General features: G+C 38.3%; 2 protein-coding genes across 4 annotated transcripts in view; one reads left to right on the plus strand and one right to left on the minus strand.

The window, feature by feature from the left end:
- TBCD (tubulin folding cofactor D) overlaps nucleotides 1–18,017 on the minus strand; it is a 122,387-nt gene that overhangs the window by 77,628 nt on the left and 26,742 nt on the right. For all 3 annotated transcript variants that reach the window (XM_061455595.1, XM_061455597.1, XM_061455596.1), the window contains one exon: nucleotides 15,460–15,554. In XM_061455595.1, coding sequence (XP_061311579.1) covers nucleotides 15,460–15,554 — 95 coding nt within the window. The remainder of the gene's footprint in view (nucleotides 1–15,459; nucleotides 15,555–18,017) is intronic.
- ZNF750 (zinc finger protein 750) lies at nucleotides 3,949–11,925 on the plus strand. Its single transcript, XM_061455562.1, has 3 exons — nucleotides 3,949–4,173; nucleotides 8,940–10,576; nucleotides 10,997–11,925. Exons 2-3 carry the CDS (start codon nucleotides 9,150–9,152, stop codon nucleotides 11,712–11,714), a joined length of 2,145 nt encoding a protein of 714 aa, XP_061311546.1. The 5' UTR covers nucleotides 3,949–4,173; nucleotides 8,940–9,149; the 3' UTR covers nucleotides 11,715–11,925.

Consider the following 18,017-nt stretch of genomic DNA (forward strand, 5'->3'; position numbering starts at 1 on the left):
TGTCTCAGAATCTCTGGTGCAAGTCTTAAAATCAAAGCAGAAAAGGAAAAAACATTCTGCATGAAAAACACTTTGAAAATAGTGACTCTTAAAAGGCAATTATAACCAGAGCATCAAGCAGAAACTGAAGGTACATTTTTGCATCTCTGTTAGAATTACTGGCAATTAAAAGAATGATTATTAACACCCCCTCCTTATAAACAGCTCACAGTTTTGCCTACAGTCTCAACTTCTGATGTTACTGACTTCCCCCAAGACATTTCACTGCCCAAGGGGGAGGATGGGAACCAGAAGGAAGATCACCCTAGTTCCAGGCCAAACACTAACAGTACAGGCCACAATAATATCTGAAAACATGATCTGCAGTTGCTATTAACTGCTGAGCTTTTATTCATTTCCCATACAAATAATTTGCTCTTGTAATCATGAATAAGTGGCTGACAAACATCAGCAAGGTAATCTGCCCAGACATATCTCCAAAGTCAGGGACTAGAATCGGTATGAAAACAAAGGTGTATTTCAAAGGTGTTATTTGAAAAGCATTAAGACTAATAACTATTCATATGGGATAGAAGAAAATAATTATGAGAATATTGTACAAGAATCATGTAATGGTTTAGGGCACAGCATGAGTTACAACAATTATGTTCAAATACATTTGCCCCCTTCTGGGAATGGTATGGAATAACCTAGTCCAAACATGCTAATACAGATAGCAAAAGCTGTGGATAATTGCAGTTCAAGTGATCACAAAAAGAAAACAAGGACTTTTGGGAACACTTAGCTCAAAGCCACACATCTAGATACCAAAGGTGACAAGGACAGAAGTGAGTATCGCCAGTGACACAATTCTAAGAGGTTTCCTTTTTATGGCAAGCTAAGCTTCACCATGTCTATCAGTGATCAGCTACAGGAGATTATTCACATTTATTTATGATCATTCTTCTTTCTTGGAATAACGACACAGTTCTAGAATCTGTAAGGCATCTCTAGAAAGAGACAAACACTGGTGATGACTGACAGGCAGAGGACACCCTCTGAAAGCTGGTTACAGAGTCCTGACAGCAGCTAAAGCCAAAACAGCCAAACAACTTGGTCACCAGGGCCACTCTTTGCGTTAGAGCAGAACACTCAGAATTATCTGATTAACGGAGGGTTGATAACTGACCACAGCAACACTTGGCACTCTTTCATACACCTAGGGAATGGAATTTTGAAGAGCAATAGGAAAATAAAACTTAGGTAAGCAGCGTATCAAGAATAGGTTAGGTTTATCCCATTGATATGTATGGTTTCTGCTAGGGACATTTTGTTTTCAGTACTAAAGCTGAGCCAAAAAAACATATAAAAACATGAAGAAGGAAGTTTGTAACATTTATAGAATGGCAGGTTTATGCTACAGTAATTAAAGCTATGAAACCCAACTGCAGTGAAACAACATGTATTTAATACCGAATTTTAAACAGAACTCAGAAGGAAGAATGATATTCCACACCAAAGAAGATAGAAAATTAAAGCTTCTGCCCTCCAGAGATACAAAAATAATCATATCTTTAAAAAGGCAACACGAGAGAAAAATATCAATAAATCCAAGTTTTACTGTGTCAGTCCCGGTGTTCTGAGTTAATCTGACTTGTGCTCAGACAGACTAAAAAGGGTGCTCCCAACAGATGACTGGGTTCAGTTTATCTAATCCTCCGGATGCAAGTATAATGAGTAACAAAAATACGCGATGAAACACCACCACTGCAATCAGGCTTTATTACTTTTAGAAGCATACACAAACAGGAGCTCTCGCATTCCTTTTCTGGGGTCCACCAATGAGTCTTTCTCCCCTGATCTGGATTTTGTTATACCATGCAAGTCCCAAGAAAAGAAGCATTTACATGAGCTGTTCTTTCTTTTCCCAGTTCTACTTTGCCCACAGCTGATTTTGGCTGACCTAACAACAGCAACTTCCAGGAAGTAGCTACATTTCAAACGTTCTTTTCCTTGGGTCAAGGCAGCAACTGGACATAATGTCTCCCCTTCACATACCAGACCAGGGAAAGGGGATAGGGAGAAGGCGGATTAACACAAAATCAAAGTTCAGATACTGACTGCCTCTTACCACAGTTCAGTCACCTACGTGAAAGGAGTCCTTCAACAGACAGAAATTGCAATTTTCTTTTAAACAAAAAAAAATCTGATCTAACTCAAGGAAACTACCTCCACCCCATCACATGCAAAAAACAAACCTGATGGTGCCTTCCTTCAGCTACAGACAACATAAAATGATTGACATTTGCAGAAAAAAACATGAAGACAGTTATGTAGATTGCTATGGCACAGAAAGCTACAGACAGGGAAGAAAGGCTGTTCGCTACTGAGCGAGGACTACTGAATAACATCTTCTATTGAGACAGCAAAGGACCTTTCTCCTTAGGACCTTTCAGAGAATGCAGACATTACAGGATCTTTCTCTGCAGGCAGCATTTTCTCTGCAGACATACTACTTTGCCTCAAAACATTTTACAACTAAATGGAAGAATGATGGACTTACACTCTTGCTATTATTTCCTCTAAAGCCAAAGGACAGCTAGACAGTAAGATGACATCTTTTTATGTTTTTTTATGTTTTATGGGGTTTATAACACTGCTAAGGTGTGTTATTGCAACTTAATAAAATAAATAAATAAATAAATAAATACATACATACATAAATAAGCAAGCCACCCTTCTACCTTACAACTAGGGATTGCTTGGCGATATGTGAATTAATGATATGCAGGAAAATGTTCCAGAACTGGAAATAGCATTGCCATTGCAAGAGGAAGGACAGTGGTCTGCGTACCTACATAGGCAAGTACATGTCCATACAAGTCATCCCACCAAATAAAGGCCACATCATTAAGATTATTTTTCAGACACTGCTTTAGAGACTGATTTTGAAACAACTTTCACCCGCTGCCTAAACAGGTTCTGTAGGGACAACATCCCTAATTTTCACTTGGAGACAACACTTCTGCCAACTACAAAATTCATCATACTTCTATATTGAAAAGTTTCATCAATCTGCAGCTGTCTTTATCTACAGAGCTGCAGATTAAACAAGAGGGCTGTCATGTTCATCCAGCTGAACTGAACGGTTCTGAGTAGGGATTTTAACTTCCCAGTAGCGTTAGAACTAACAGCCAACCCCCCTTTGCTTTTATATACAGCAACAGGAATGGTTTTTAGAGAGAGAACTATCAGAATATTTTCCTTTTAGCAGCCCGTATGCAGAAGGTTATTATTTCACCACACAATTCAGCACTGTCACGAGGCAAATCCACTAAGAAATATGTCACTTATAAATTCTAACTAAAAAGCAACTAAAAGCAAGTATTAGCAGTAATCAGTGGATGATCGGTTGCCTTCCTTCTTTCACCACTGAATGTCACAGCTCCTAAGTAAACATGTAGACATGATAATCGATTTCTCAGTGGGGTGACTCCTTCCCAGTTACAGGATCTGTACATTTGACTGTTGATTATAGGCAAGCTTTGGCAGGTTCCTGTGGCAAGCAAGCTTGGAGTTAGTTCAGTCCCGCCTTCAGAAAGGAGACTCATGAAGGACAAAAAGATTTAAATAAAAATGGAGAGGGGGAGGAAGAAAAAGAGCAAGAATATTAAAGCTACAAAGGCATTCAATCAAAAATGTCCGTCTCCAACAAAAAAGAGTTTAAGCATTTTTAAGCTTTGCTACCTCTCTGTACAGTCAATTCTGCTGCTCATGAGCCCCTTCCATGAAAGTGAAATATATCAAAAGCTCAGTATGTTACCTAAGCCATTTTTGACCCCACATTGCAGGCTGCCACTAAGAAGAACAGACACTACAGTTTAGAGTAAAACTTGGTTGTTGGAGGGCACAAAAGCAACAAGAGCTCTCTTCGATAGCTTAGATGCTGAGGTAATGCTGAATGAAAGCAGTGGACGCAAACAAATGAATCGTAGCTTCGGGCTGGAGTAATATCAGGTGCATCTCTACACCCTGAGGGCTCAACTCCTACACTTCTTAAGTCCCTCCCCCTGAAACAACCTCCTGCAGTTTCACTTAGAGATCAAGCAGAGAACAGGTACTTCTCTCTCAGCAGTGACAGCTCCAGCTTACCAACAGCGAGCACCTTGGAGGTTTCCAACATCTGTGTAGCTGGTAAGTACATTTCTTTCGAGTATTTTTCTGTTGTTCAAATAAAGTGTGTTTGCGCTAACAGCTAAAAAAGTAAACCAGAGGTGATCATTTTTCAGCTGTCTCAAAAGCCTGGGTTACTCCTAGCAGGTGCATTTACTGCACCAGTTTAAACTTTCAGCAGAAACTCTGGAGAGGGGAGTATTTTAGCTTGAGAGATGAACTAACTCTTGTGAGTTTTTACAATAATTAACTCCTGTTGGTGAAAAGTGTTTTAAGCACCTTTTTTCAGAGGAAGTTGCTGTATAATACTGAAGTATGACACGAAGCTGTACTGCTTAAAACTCCTGTGTTTAGTCTGCCAAATATCCTTCACACATTAGGGTCAGGTGAACCTGAAATGATTGTCTGAAAATAAAGTAGTCCAGGTTTGATTTATTATTTTCTTGGGAATTAAGCACAGAAAATTAGATTAGAGTTTAGAGTTATCCTCTCTCTAATTAATTAAAGTGTATTAAGATACTGAATTATTAACTTAATATTGACAAAGATTTTTATTTCTTATTTATCCACGCTGCCTAACCAACGTATTTAGTCTCTTTCTGCGCTCGCTCACACACACACAGACCCAGACCATGCGCACACCCACACACAAGCACGCAGCCCTCTTCGGTCCATACCTTCACCACACACTTCCCTTCTAGTCCTCACCAACCCACTCCTCTCACCCAGATTTCCTCCTCATCAACAACCAGTTGCGTTAAAATTTATCTTTTAGTTTTAGTTTAAAGGAACTGGAAGTTTAGAAGGGAGTGGTAGTTAATCACTGGAAAATCTCAGCTAGAATAAAACTCACAAATCTTGTTCTTGCAACACGCTAGGTAGGTGACAATGGCATGTCCTTGAGTTATGCAATAATGCCACATCACAATATTTTAATTATAGTATGTCCTTCAGAATGTTCCACCCCAGTGAGTACTCCTGGTCAGAGAGATCAACATCACCAAAAGGATACTGCAATAATAATGGAGTGTGCATGACAAACTGTTACGTAGTTTGCTAAAGCAGTGTCCTAAAAAGAAATATAATTACCATCCCTGCTTGTAATAAAAGACATTCTGAAATTTCCTCTTTGATCAACTGGGCATCTTAAACAATTTAGACTACTTAAAAACCTAAAAAACAACATGCACATATATATATGTACATATATGTGTGTGTGCGTGTATATGAATACATATGTGTGCATGTGCTTGTATACTTATACCCACTTACATTCTTGTTTATATATTTATACACACACAGGCATTCTTGTTTTCTGAACTTGTGAATATGTTAAAGGGAAGGAGGTAGCAACAACATGCTTTTAAAAACACATGGAAGAAAACTTTCAGCTCTCAGTCTGAGGTTGGAAAATGCTACAGACAAGACAGCCGTGAGGAAGTACAGTGGTGACAAGAGCCAAAGAGCTAAGACAGCCTCAAGTTTAAGCAATATTATTTGAATGACCTGTTCTCAATAAAACCACAAAAGAAATAACACCACTATATTTCAAAACTAGAGAGATAGAATTGCAATAATATATTACTGTCTGCATTTCTAAAATCAGGTATAAGGAAATGAATTCTCAAGCTAAAAATAAAAAATACACAAGAAAATGATCATCCTACTACCGAAGAATCTTTTCCCATTTTTAAAGGCTATCACAAGTTATGCCATTCAAGTTTAAGAAAAAAAGCCTCTACTTAATGTGATTTTCCTGTCTAATACTAGATATTAATTTTGGTAGCACAAAACAGACATTGTAACATTATTTATATAGAGACAGCTTTAATTGGTGGCACCTATTTTAAACCATTAATTTATTTTCCAGCTGTATGTGTGGGATCAAACTGTTTTAATTTCTTTTTTAATTATGAAATATGTACCTCTGCCAGATGCTCCTGTGTTTTATTTAGATTGTAAGAGAAATTATCCTTCTCGTCTGGGCTAGGAAATATTTTATTACTGGCATTTTTAAACCATGAGAAAAAAATAAGGGATTAAATAGTTAAAAAAGAGAAGCAGCACATTCGTCTGGCTGGCACTAGCCTAGGTTTACAAATGGGTAAACACCCTCTAAATAAGCTACTCGTTCTACACCTCTCGAGTCAGAGCGGCAGATTCTCGAGCTCTACTGTCTGCATCAAAATGAAGGCAAAAATGACTAAAAACCCCTGTTGGAATTCTCTCTTGCCGGACCCATGGCAAAGCAGCACCAATGCTCTGAATTTCTACAATTAAAAACTGCAGCAATGCATTTTCTCTTATTAAGAAATGATAGTTAATACTCTGTTGAACAGGAATAACTTGACTCAAAGTTAAATACCAAGTACAAAGTCGGGGGGGGGGGAACAGGACACACAGGAATTTTCATTATTAAGCAAAGGAAAGCCAGCAGAACAAGAAAACCTCATTAACATCTCTTTTATTATAAGAGCTGCACCTGAATGCAAATTTGAACTGTTATCATAAATGGTTCACCTAAGAATGCAATGGAGTTTTGACAACAGTATCCTTTTTTTCATGAATAATTAGTACAAGTACTTCCAAGCAGGTATAAAGAACAACAGGTACAAACCAACTTGACTGAGCCCATTACAAACTGTCCACGTTAGTTATACATCATTAGCCAAAAATAAATACAACAAGCACACACAAGGGAGTGAAAAAAGAGCAGTTCCCTCTCTGGACCTCCCCTCCTCCACCTCAATATTTTAATTTATTTTTATTTTTAAAGTATTAATCTTTCAAAGGAATCCTGCCTATCATTATTTAAAATATTTTTTAAAGACGATATGGAGTCTTTAATTTATTCAACCACCTTAACCAGATTCCAAGAGTTTAACATGTTGCTCAGTAATTCCAGGTTTTCTCATTGTTATGGTACCCGTATCCAGCTCAAATAACAAAAAAAGCTTTCCTAAAACCTGAAAAATAAGAAGTTACTTCTCTACATATTCCTTTTTCTTTAGGCTATAGCACATTTAATCATTTGTTAATTCCAAGAAAAAGCTTGATTGTTTTTTCTACTTCCAGAACAGCTTTGTAGTTTTCAGGGTGCCTTCACAATCACTATTTTAACAGAATTAGTATTTCTATGACATCAGAAACAACATTTAATACAAATTGCTAGAATTACTATACCTGATGAAACAAGCAGCAATTCTGTAGCTTTGCCTTCAGTTTTCATAATGTATTGCATGTCATTTTCTATTAAATAATCTGACTTAAGAAATGCAAAACAACTCCGCTTTTAACTCAAATCTCACAGCATGTAATTACCAGGAATTCTTTTCATAAACTTCATATTTTCATACTACTACTAATTCATACTTCTATGTAAAAAACCTTCTTTTTATAAAAAAATAAAAAATATCAAGCTATCTAGTCACTCTTACAATTAGTATTCCTGTAGTTTCGGGTAACACAATAGATACAGTACGTGGTTTTGCAACAGTCATCATTTTGATAATGATGCTTATAGTTCATGATGAAATCATCAGTTTTTAGATCTCTGCCATAACACATCCTATAAAATCATGAGAACTTGACTCTCAGAGTTTCTCACGCCTTCAGAATCAGTGAACATAATGGAACAAGCTGATACAAGCCCTCCTGACTTATCTACTGAGCAAATCATTAGGCTGCGTAAAGTATCCACAACCTTAGTTTTTCTGAAGAAAGGCAGATGCCTCATTCCCCTATAAATCAATTACTGTCAGACTTTTTTTACCTGAATTACTACGCTTGTGTCTGTGTTAAGTATATGCAGTATGTAAGGTGCTACGCAGCAGAGGAATGCGAAATGTGTTTATCAAGCAGAAGATTCCATTAGTCAGATATTGCAGTACTCGTTTCTCTTAATTGAATTAGGAAGAGGAAGAAAATTGGTGTGGTTTTATCCTTCGAGAGATTGGCCACTTTTGAGGTATCCACTGAGATTAGGCTGTTAGGAAATGCCATGACAGGTAAAAGAGGGGGTTGGTCACTCTCTTAAAGAGCCAAGTCAGCTACTACCCATGTGCACCCAATCCTCTCCACCCTCCTTGCGCCAAAGCCGGAAATTCCCTCTGCTCTCTCCCCAACCGGCCTGACTGGCTTGCCCCATATCCAGCTGCTGCCAGGACCTGCCTCTTCTCATTCTGCCCACCTCCACTTCTCTCTCAACAGCTCCACCTAGACTTCTACTTTCATCTTCTGAATAAATGCTCCTTCAGTTTTCAAAGAAAACCCCTCCAAGCCGCGAGCAGTGGCAGGTGCTGAGCAGTGCTGAAAACTAGGCCACCTCTGGGACTGTGCTGAGGTGTGGAAGGATGTCAAAGTTTAATGAGTGTCTATCTCAAGTATCGCAGCTAGCACTTTGCATAGAATCATACAATGGTTTGGGTTGGAAGGGATCTTTAAAAACTCATCCAGTTCCAACCCCCTGCCATGGGCAGAGATACCTTCCACTGGGGCAGCTTGCTCCAAGCCTCGTCCAACCTGGCCTTGAACATTGCCAGGATGCCAGGGATGGGGAATTTGGGGGAGTGGAAGAGTTGTCCCTTTTTCTATTTGTTTGTTTGGGGTTTTTGCCTGTTTTGGGGGGTTGGTTTTGTTTGGTTTGGTTTTTGCACCTTTGTTGTTTGTTGTTTTTTTTTAGAAGGCCACAACACACCATATGTGATATGAGGGGGAATCCAGGTAAAAGAATGCATTACTTTGTTTTTACTTCCAATGTTCCACTAATTTTAAACTTTATGTTACAGTTCCTGCACTACCAGTTGCAGAAGTATTGGCTTCCGGCACCCCGTCTTCCCTGAGACACCACAGGAGTTGGCTTCCTCTCTTCACCTGGAAGAAGGATTCTAGAAACCAGAAAAACTGGAAACATCAAGAGGCTAGAACTGTGGCGAGCTAACCACAAGAAAGTTTTTCTAAAGAACCATTACATTTAATTGTTTCAAGCAGAGAACAAAATGAGTCTTCTCAAAGAACGTAAACCAAAGAAGCCTCACTACATCCCAAGACCACCAGGAAAGCCATTTAAGTACAAGTGCTTCCAGTGTCCCTTCACTTGCAATGAGAAATCTCATCTTTTTAACCATATGAAATATGGCCTCTGCAAAAACTCAATTACTTTAGTATCAGAGCAGGATCGTGTTATCAAGTGTCCGAAGACCAGTTCCTTGGAGCCCAAACAGATCAATCAGCTTGAATCTACAGTCAAACCAACTTCTTCTAAAGCTGTCACAAATGGACTGGCAAACCTCGATTCAAAGCCTCAATATCCTTTTCCAAAAGAAGATGCCAAGGAAAATGTTGAATTACAAAACCAGGCAACAAACACAGCAATACAAGGACAAAAACCTGTGATTCAGAAGGAATTAACCCCTGCCAGTACTACAGCAGAAAGCGCTATCAGCATGCAGCCCCTTTTGGACAGCATTGGCAGGCCCTCGGCTTTCGTTCCTGTAGGAGAACACAGAGATAGCAAAGGCCCGGAAACCAGTGAAGTATCTGAAATCCTATCACTCTCTAACAAAAATTCACCTTTTCACACTAAGTCTGCATTTCATACACCAGGTCACCCATGGAAAGCAGGTTCTCCTTTCCTCCCAGAGTTTCCACATAAAGTTGCTCCGACAAAAGGCTTTGGTTCCATTTCACCTTATATGCAACCGATGATTCCTGAGTACTCACCCCATTTTTATGAGCATAGGCTGGCTATCTACACACCATACTTGCTTCCAAGTAATTCAGAGTGTGAAAGCTCTGCTCTGTCTGTCTATGGCACACAAGATCAAAGACACTTTCTTCCACACCCAGGACCACTTCCAAAACCCATAAATCCATCAGCATATGAACACTATCGACTGTTCCAACAATATCATTCCACTCCTCCGATACCATATGGATTTTGTAGGCCAACAGATCCTGCATTTTACAGATTTTCACATGTAGCTGGTATTAACAGAGATCAAAATTCTCATCTAATGGAAGAAACTACCTTACTATATCCAGCTTCTTTAAGCCCATCCCAACAATACCCTCTAAATTCGCATAAAAAACAAGCAGATTATGAAAAAGAAATGACATTATTGCATGCCAAAAGTAATTCCAAAGATGACCAGAACGAAAGAGAGAATGCCAAAATGAGCCCTCTTGCAGGAAGTGCGGCCACAGGCTCCCCTGGCAGACCTAGCCCAACCAACTTCACTCAGACAAGCCATGTATGCGAAGGCTTGTTTGATCTCTCTAACAAGTCATCTTCCACATCGCTTGGCAAGTACGACCAACCAGAAGAAAACCTCACAGCTTTCCGACCTGTGAGGAAAAGCACTGATCAACCAACTCCACTCCAAAGTGTGCAGACGCAGCAAGAGAGAGGAGATTCACCTACCAGGTAAAATAATAAAAATCACTTTGCAAATCCGTGTCAGATTTACACACAAGGGACACACAAACATCAATGGAAACATTTCATGCAATGCCCCTAAAATATATTTAAATTTAAGTCATTGAGGTAATTTGTTTTATATTGACAGTGCAAAACACAGTACAGCTCCCAGTTGCTATAGTGAGCAGACCACTCATTCTCCCTAAGTGTATCAGGTATTTCCCATACGATTACTATGCATGTGTTTGTGTATTTCAGGGAATTACCTGCAACCAATGATGTGTATGGTGCAAGGGACTTGGGGGAGTTAAAGGAGAAACAGCAAAATTGTCAGACTCCCAGCCCAGATTGTTTTCTCTTCTTCCTGCCCCCTTTCTCAGCCCCAATTTAGAAGAGTAACTGATAGTGAATTCTCTTTTCTTTCAGCATTAACGTCACTGATGAAGATTCACATGCACAGAACGAATGCCAGAACAACGAAGGCTCACTGTCCAACACAGAGGAAGACACAGGGATAGCTCCTCTTAATCTTTCCAAAAAGGCTGATGCAAACACAGGACCTACGCATGAGCCTACATACAAAACCACATCCAAAACAGAAAGTCACAGCTTTCTGGAGTTGCAAGACATGCCTCTGAACCTCTCAGTAAAAGATTCCTGTAACACAGTAAGCCTGAAAACATCATTCCACAGTCCATCCCATGATAATGGTGCTGCTACTTCTCCAAGCAATGAAAAGGAAACCTCCGGAGCAGAAGCATGTAGCCCCAAGAACCCTACTAACAGTGCCTGTGATAAACCTTTTGCAGCTCACCGTAATGAAGCTCAAGACTTAAGAATAATTGACAGCTGTGATGAACAGAAACAAACAGCAGCTGTAGCTCTCTGTCAGCTAGCTGCATACAGCCCAGGCAAAGTTAGACTGGACAATGAAGGGCAAAGTCCTCAGGACAGTAATGCTTCTTGTACAGAAGCTCCTCTCAATTCTTCTGATACTCAGGATACTCAGTGCAATCAAAAAGTAAAAGGACAAAAAAGGACAAACCAAAAAGAATCAGCAAAATCACAGCAAGGCACTAAAAGAGTAAGGCCAAATGACTGTAGCAGAGTCTTCACTTTAAGGAAGAGAACAAGAGTATCTTAATACTTCACTTTCCAATGAGTCATAGGAGCTAGTTACCAGCAACACCACTTAATTTCTACAAACCACCTCTTACTGGGTTTGGTTCCATGACAAAATACATTCAATCCCTCCCATGTAAATAATGTTCATAATTTTATATTAATATTTTTAAGTAACAACCTTCCCTTGTATAAGCTCAGATTTTGATGAGTGAATTTTTGCATTCATTACTAAAGCCAAAGTACATCAGATGAATCTTTAAGGGGTTTTGCAATTGTATTAATGTAAAATAAATTTTACAATTTGTTTTCTTAAAAGATGTTTAAGCTCTAGAAACAATACTGTTCAATAACATACTGTCACAGTCTTTTTCAGGCTGAATTTCATTTAATGGGGTTGGGTTTTTTGTCTCTTTTTCTTTGAAAAACTTTATGTCATGGTGCAGTAGTTTAAATAAGCTTAAGATTAAACCTGGCTCTTTAGAATTTACTATAAAAACTGGTTTGTGTATGAATGCATTTTCCCATTATGCCACAATACAAAACACCAGACCAAATTTTGCTACTCAGAGGCAGACGCCAGTTTAAGCAAACTGATCCAAACCTTGCATAAGCAAGCTTTGCTGATGTCGCCTAAGAAAAAGATTTAAGTTCAACCAAGGAAAGCCTGCACCAATCTAACAAACACAGTTTATGTTCATCTTTAACTGAGCTGCTCTGAAAACACTACTGAAAAGTTGAAGATCCAAACAATTTAGGTGCCTCATTTTCCTCTGAGGTTAGACAGACACTGGGCAACTTTCAAACTCCAAGCCTAAAAGGTTATTTATATAATTTATTTCACCTGAGGCAAACTCTTTCTGGTGAAGGTCTTATTTCCGTGTACATGTATCTCTAATTATCAGTCTCAGTGTGCTTCTACGTACATCCTAAAACTATTTTCTGCTTCTATACCTGTGTGTATAAACTTGCAATTTTTCAAATAAATCTGTGAGCTGTACTTCAAATATATGGCATGTCATTAATGAGCACAGATACATTCACTGCACCATCTGTAACACGTACCTTGAAGAAAAATTAGCAAAGAAATTGCTAAATTTTCAATGTACAAGTAGAATTTGGCATGGAATATCAACTCCACAAAAGGAGCTTCCTTCAGTGAAGGAGGTTCATTCTGCACATTAATTCAGCTGTAATTTAGCTCCAAATGACAAACCTCAGAATTCCCTCTGCCTTAAAGCTGCTGTCCAGCTTATCAAAGTTTCTATAGAAGTTTAACCAAACCCAGGCTGTTCCACTGTATACACACCCCATGTAAATTTGCACAGTAGGAATTCTCAGTCTAAGGAAAACAAACCCAGGCTTATTCCCTCAAAACTATGGGTATGTATTTCTTATGATTCATTATTCAAGTGAGAAACTGCCTCACCTGCCAAAACACTATAAGTAGATATAAACCCATGTCAGGAAGCTGAGCTGTATTCAATGCAGAGTTCCCAGAGTATTTGTTTTTCTTAATTTTTTGTGCTATGATGGTTTGAGCTAACAGCTTAGCCCGAGCATTGTAGGAAGTCTCTCATCAAACAGTAAATTACAGGGGTTAAGTTTCTGAGGTCAGAAACAAGAATAACAACATTGATGTTTAATTTCATCTTTCATAGAGCAAAGCTTTTCCTAGAGTATCAAAACCCAAGAATATCAATCTGAGATAACAGAAAAAGTCTGATTACCTCAGATTACAACAGCAAGGCAGTAAGAAAGTGTGATGTATGAAACTGTCCATAGCAGGAGATAAAGCAAAGAGAAAAAACTTTTTTCTAGGCAAAAAAAAAAAAAAAAGCCCATTAAAAAAAGGGCCATTAAAGCAAAAGGGAAAATAAGGCAAAAGGAACCATGTCAAGTGTGCATGGCTATTCTGCAGCCCATCTGCCCAATGATAATAAAGGTTTGACTCTGATGAAGATACATTATTTGTCGTTACCAGTTATATTCTTCACTAGCTGCATCCCATTTTATGTCCAAGTCTTTCCAAATTCTAATCTACAAATTCAGACTATCCTCTTTTACTCATTGTTTGCAGTATCGTACCTTTTTGCCTCTGTGTAACTCTTCAGTACCAGAAAACCAAAGGAGCTGCAGTTCAGCCAAGATAATCTCTGACTAGATTCTTTACCCATCTTCTTAGACAATAATTGTTGCATTTCTTAGCCCAATTTAATTAAGAAACTTCCAGTTTATGTAAAATTATTTTTCTTTAGACCTTTATACTTATCTCCTTCCTAGAAAGGCCTCGCTGCCATGGTTGTGATCCCTCCTATCTCACCTTTCAATTCTTCCACACCAATATTAAATAGAAGGATACTAATACTACACCATTATTAATATATTAATACACCAATGTTGAAGTACCATAGCAGTAATAGAAGGCTACATCTTGTGCACTCTCACAAAAATTTGCATATAAATCCATGTATATTAAAATGACCTTCCAAGGCAGCAATATATTTTCATTGCCTCTCTGTAGAAAAAGAAGGGTGTGGAGGATACAGCCATCATCCCCATTCTACAAATACAAAAAATCAACCTAAAAAGTGAAGAGAGATGGCTTCACAGCACAGCTCAATTCACTGGCAGAGCCAGGAGTCACTCATGTCCTCTGTAGTCCTACACAACATCCAACTTGCACAGAACATCCACTTTAGATATAAACAAGTCTATTACAGGAGGCTATTCCAATTCCTTGATAGAATAGAGAGTTTCTTTTTAACTGTTTCATCTTTATCATACAAGGACAAAAGTAATTGGAAAAGGAAGACGAACTGACAGCTAGCTGCTCAAAAATTACGACATGCAAACCACATACTGTATTGGACATGAACTTGTTCAATGGAGACAGAATAACAGACTGTATTAAATACCGTATTTTACAGTTCCCTCTACAACAAGTCAGCAGATCTTCAGAATACAAATGATCTGGAAACCTGACTTACCAGGATGAAACACCAGTTTTGACACATTTTTGAAAATTAAGAGTTCAACTTTTGCTGTCAACACAGGACTACCACATGAGATCAGAACCACCTAGCCCAAAATACTGCTGTAAAAGTGCCCAACAGCAGATGCATACTGCTAATTTATGTTTTTGTCATTTCAACTCTACCGAAAAATGACCAAAATCACTAAACAGAAAACTACTTCTTCCACATAAACATCTCTGTACTTCCATATATGTTGATAGATACAGAACACACAAAGAAATAACTCCTCTGCCCTGTTATTTCTCTTTCCATCCTGGTATTTCAAAAAACCATTAAAAGCTTACACATTCATGTATAAATTACGCTAAATTGACCTCTGAAATTTATACAGAAACACACAGCATAAGTTACTAACTTTAAAGTGTAAGTTAGTCATCAATTAGTTAATATAGTCTACTTAAATAATGACACTGACACAGTATATAGACATGCGGTATTATTTTTATACAACTGCACAGAGAAATATGGGAGTGAGGAAGAAAGAAGAAAACCCCAAGAAACTAATTTCATTTTGGAAAGAAAAATTTATTAAGCATATAAAGGCACACCCAAGACAATGCTTTTGCAGAAGTACCTCAAATATCCCCATAGGCATATTCCTTTACTCTAGAATTCAAAACTACAGTCAGTAGTAAATGAGCAAATTCCAGTCTAGTGCCACACATTCAATGTCTAATACTATAGATTGTTAATTCATGAACTTACTCACATTCAGCAACTACAACTCACCATCTGAAATTCGGGAAGGGAGTAACAATCCTCTTCTGCCTAATTCAGCCAGAGCCAGGCATCCACCATGCCATGCATTGTCTGTTTCCTGGAAACTAATTTTAGAACAAAGACAAGCTTTTGTTAAGACCCTTTTCAGATTTCATTTTTCATGGTCAATTCCCAACATTTTAAAAGACACATAACCCATACCAGCATTGTGATTTAAATCATAGAATCATAGAATCCTGTTAGAATTCTAAAATATGAGGTTGAACGTACTTTCCTATTTTGTGCAATATAAATACTGCTATAAACATCAAATAAGCAAAACCCCCATTTACCAGCAGAAATGGAAGGTCAATAGAGAAGACATCCAGAAAAGGAAAACAACTTTCTAGTACTTTGGCAAGACACACGGATTTACAGAACATTCCCAAAATAACTAATTTAGTGCCAAACACAGTCTTTAACTAGCCAAAGAGGTTCAGGTGACAGTTTCCAATAAACACTTTGTATGAGCTTATGCAGTGAGCAAACTGGTGCTTATCCACCTTTAAAAAACATCAACCAAACCAGAGCAACCTGTAGTGAACACAACCGAAAAACACCCCAAATGGTACACAATTTCTGGTGGACTGTCAGATAAAGGAGTAAAAGGGAAAAGGCTGCACGCTGCACGACTAGACATGCAAAAAGCTCATTTTGTATTAAACTAAGAATAGGAATTTGAGAATAAAATATTGAACACACAAAGCAGGCCATATCAAAGCTTCAGCTCTGCCAGCATCCTGTCTCTGACATGGACCTATAGCAGATACTTAGCAAAGATGAAGCACAAAGGATCATTCCCGTATTAGCCTCCTCCTCCCTTTGGCAATCTGTATGGAGACTTCCCAAGCCAGAGGTTGCAGACAGAATGTCATATTTAATAATCTCTGCTGGGTCCCTCTTCCATTAATTCGTATAATCCCTTTTTGAACTCCCTTTACACTTTTGGCTTCCATAACATCCTGTGGCAATGACTTCCACAGTTTAATTATAATTGCCTGAAAATGTACTTCCTGATGCTTCCCAGTTCTCACCTTACGAGGAAGAGTGAAGATTACAATTACTCACTTTCCCTCTTTCTATCACATTTATAATTTTATGTATCCCCATTATATCCCTTGTCCTTCTTTCCACTTGGAAGTATCCCCATCAGTTAAATCACTTTTCAGTGATTCAGTTTTGTTATCTCTTCCTCTCCTGTAATACCTAACGTTCCCTTTGCCTTCTTTTTTCTGACAGCTGCTGAACATTCCTCTGACATTTTGACAGAAGTATCAGTGTTTTCAAGATCTCTTTCCTACATAGTGATAACCGTTTTACAACTAAGCTGCCTCCTTCCCTAAGTTTGCACTCATCAGATATTGTATTTCATAGAATCATAGAATCATTAGGGTTGGAAAGGACCTTAAGATCATCTAGTTCCAACCCCCCTGCCGTGGGCAGGGACACGTCATTTACTGTCTAGTTACTTAACATAGGCTTGTATCATCAGTTGATTTCCTCACACCATTGTTCACCTTTTTTCCAGGATCCTTATAAGTATATTGGACAGTATAAGGAATCATCCAAACCCCTACGTGACTGTGCTGATAGTCTCACTAAATTGTGAAAAATAATTACTTATTTCTTCCTTGTCTGTCTTTTAACCTCTCTACATTTAAGGAATCCTTTCTTCTTATACCAAGAGATACAACAAACTGCCTCTGATGAGCAACTGAATTATTTTGATTTTGGTCTCTAGATATTTAGTGTAAAGAGTACAGAAGAGATTCCCTTTGTCCTTGTCTACATTTGTTCCCAGGTGTTTCTGAAGAAAGCAGGTCACTCAATTACTAGTTGGATTACTCACCCCTACAACTTGAAAAACAAGGAAAGAAAACACAGTGAGTACAGGTCTTTGAAGCTCCAGGGATAATTGAGATCAGCAGCACCTCTTAAATTAATCACAGTAGCACAGTGGAAGTATCAGCAAGGCAGATACTTTCCTTGTAAGTTTCTAAGACTTTATACCTTTATTTTTTTAATGTGTTATCCTTTGAGCTGCTATTTCACAACCAGAATGAGAGGATTTTTTTTAAACATCTGAGTGACAGACTGAACACTAACAGTATTTTTTGCCAATAAAGAAATTCTTTTTATTAACCTACCCTAAAACACTAAGTCAGATCTTAAAGCTCAAGTACTCAGTGCAGACCTGATGAGCAATTTGATAGGAAAAAAAAAGCATATAGTACTTGTTTAATACTTTAGTCCTTCACACACTTTATATGGATGTGGAAACAAGACACCCAACAACAAAGCGCATCAAAAGAACATCCTAGCAGCTATAGATGAAGACCTTAGTGACATGGTTTATTGGCAGGCTTGGCAGTGCTGGGTAAAGGTTGAATTTGATAATCTTACAGGTCTTCTCCAACCTAGCTGATTCTATGATTTTATATGTGATCAAACCAAAGCTTCAGCTAGCCCAAAAACATCTCTGACATATTACACGCCTTAAGTCCAGTATATGAACAAGCATATTGCAA

Source organism: Pezoporus flaviventris, unplaced genomic scaffold (genome assembly GCF_033815535.1).
Source record: "Pezoporus flaviventris isolate CSIRO_AGI_PZ_B2104156 unplaced genomic scaffold, CSIRO_AGI_Pfla_v1 ptg000020l, whole genome shotgun sequence".
In the NCBI taxonomy this organism is placed as follows: domain Eukaryota; kingdom Metazoa; phylum Chordata; class Aves; order Psittaciformes; family Psittacidae; genus Pezoporus; species Pezoporus flaviventris.

Bases quoted from the DNA above. Each gene is read 5' to 3' on its own strand.
- ZNF750 (XM_061455562.1), top strand. From the start codon at position 9,150: ATGAGTCTTCTCAAAGAACGTAAACCAAAGAAGCCTCACTACATCCCA. The intron at 10,577-10,996 runs GTAAAATAATAA...CTTTTCTTTCAG, and splicing joins AGAGGAGATTCACCTACCAG to CATTAACGTCACTGATGAAG.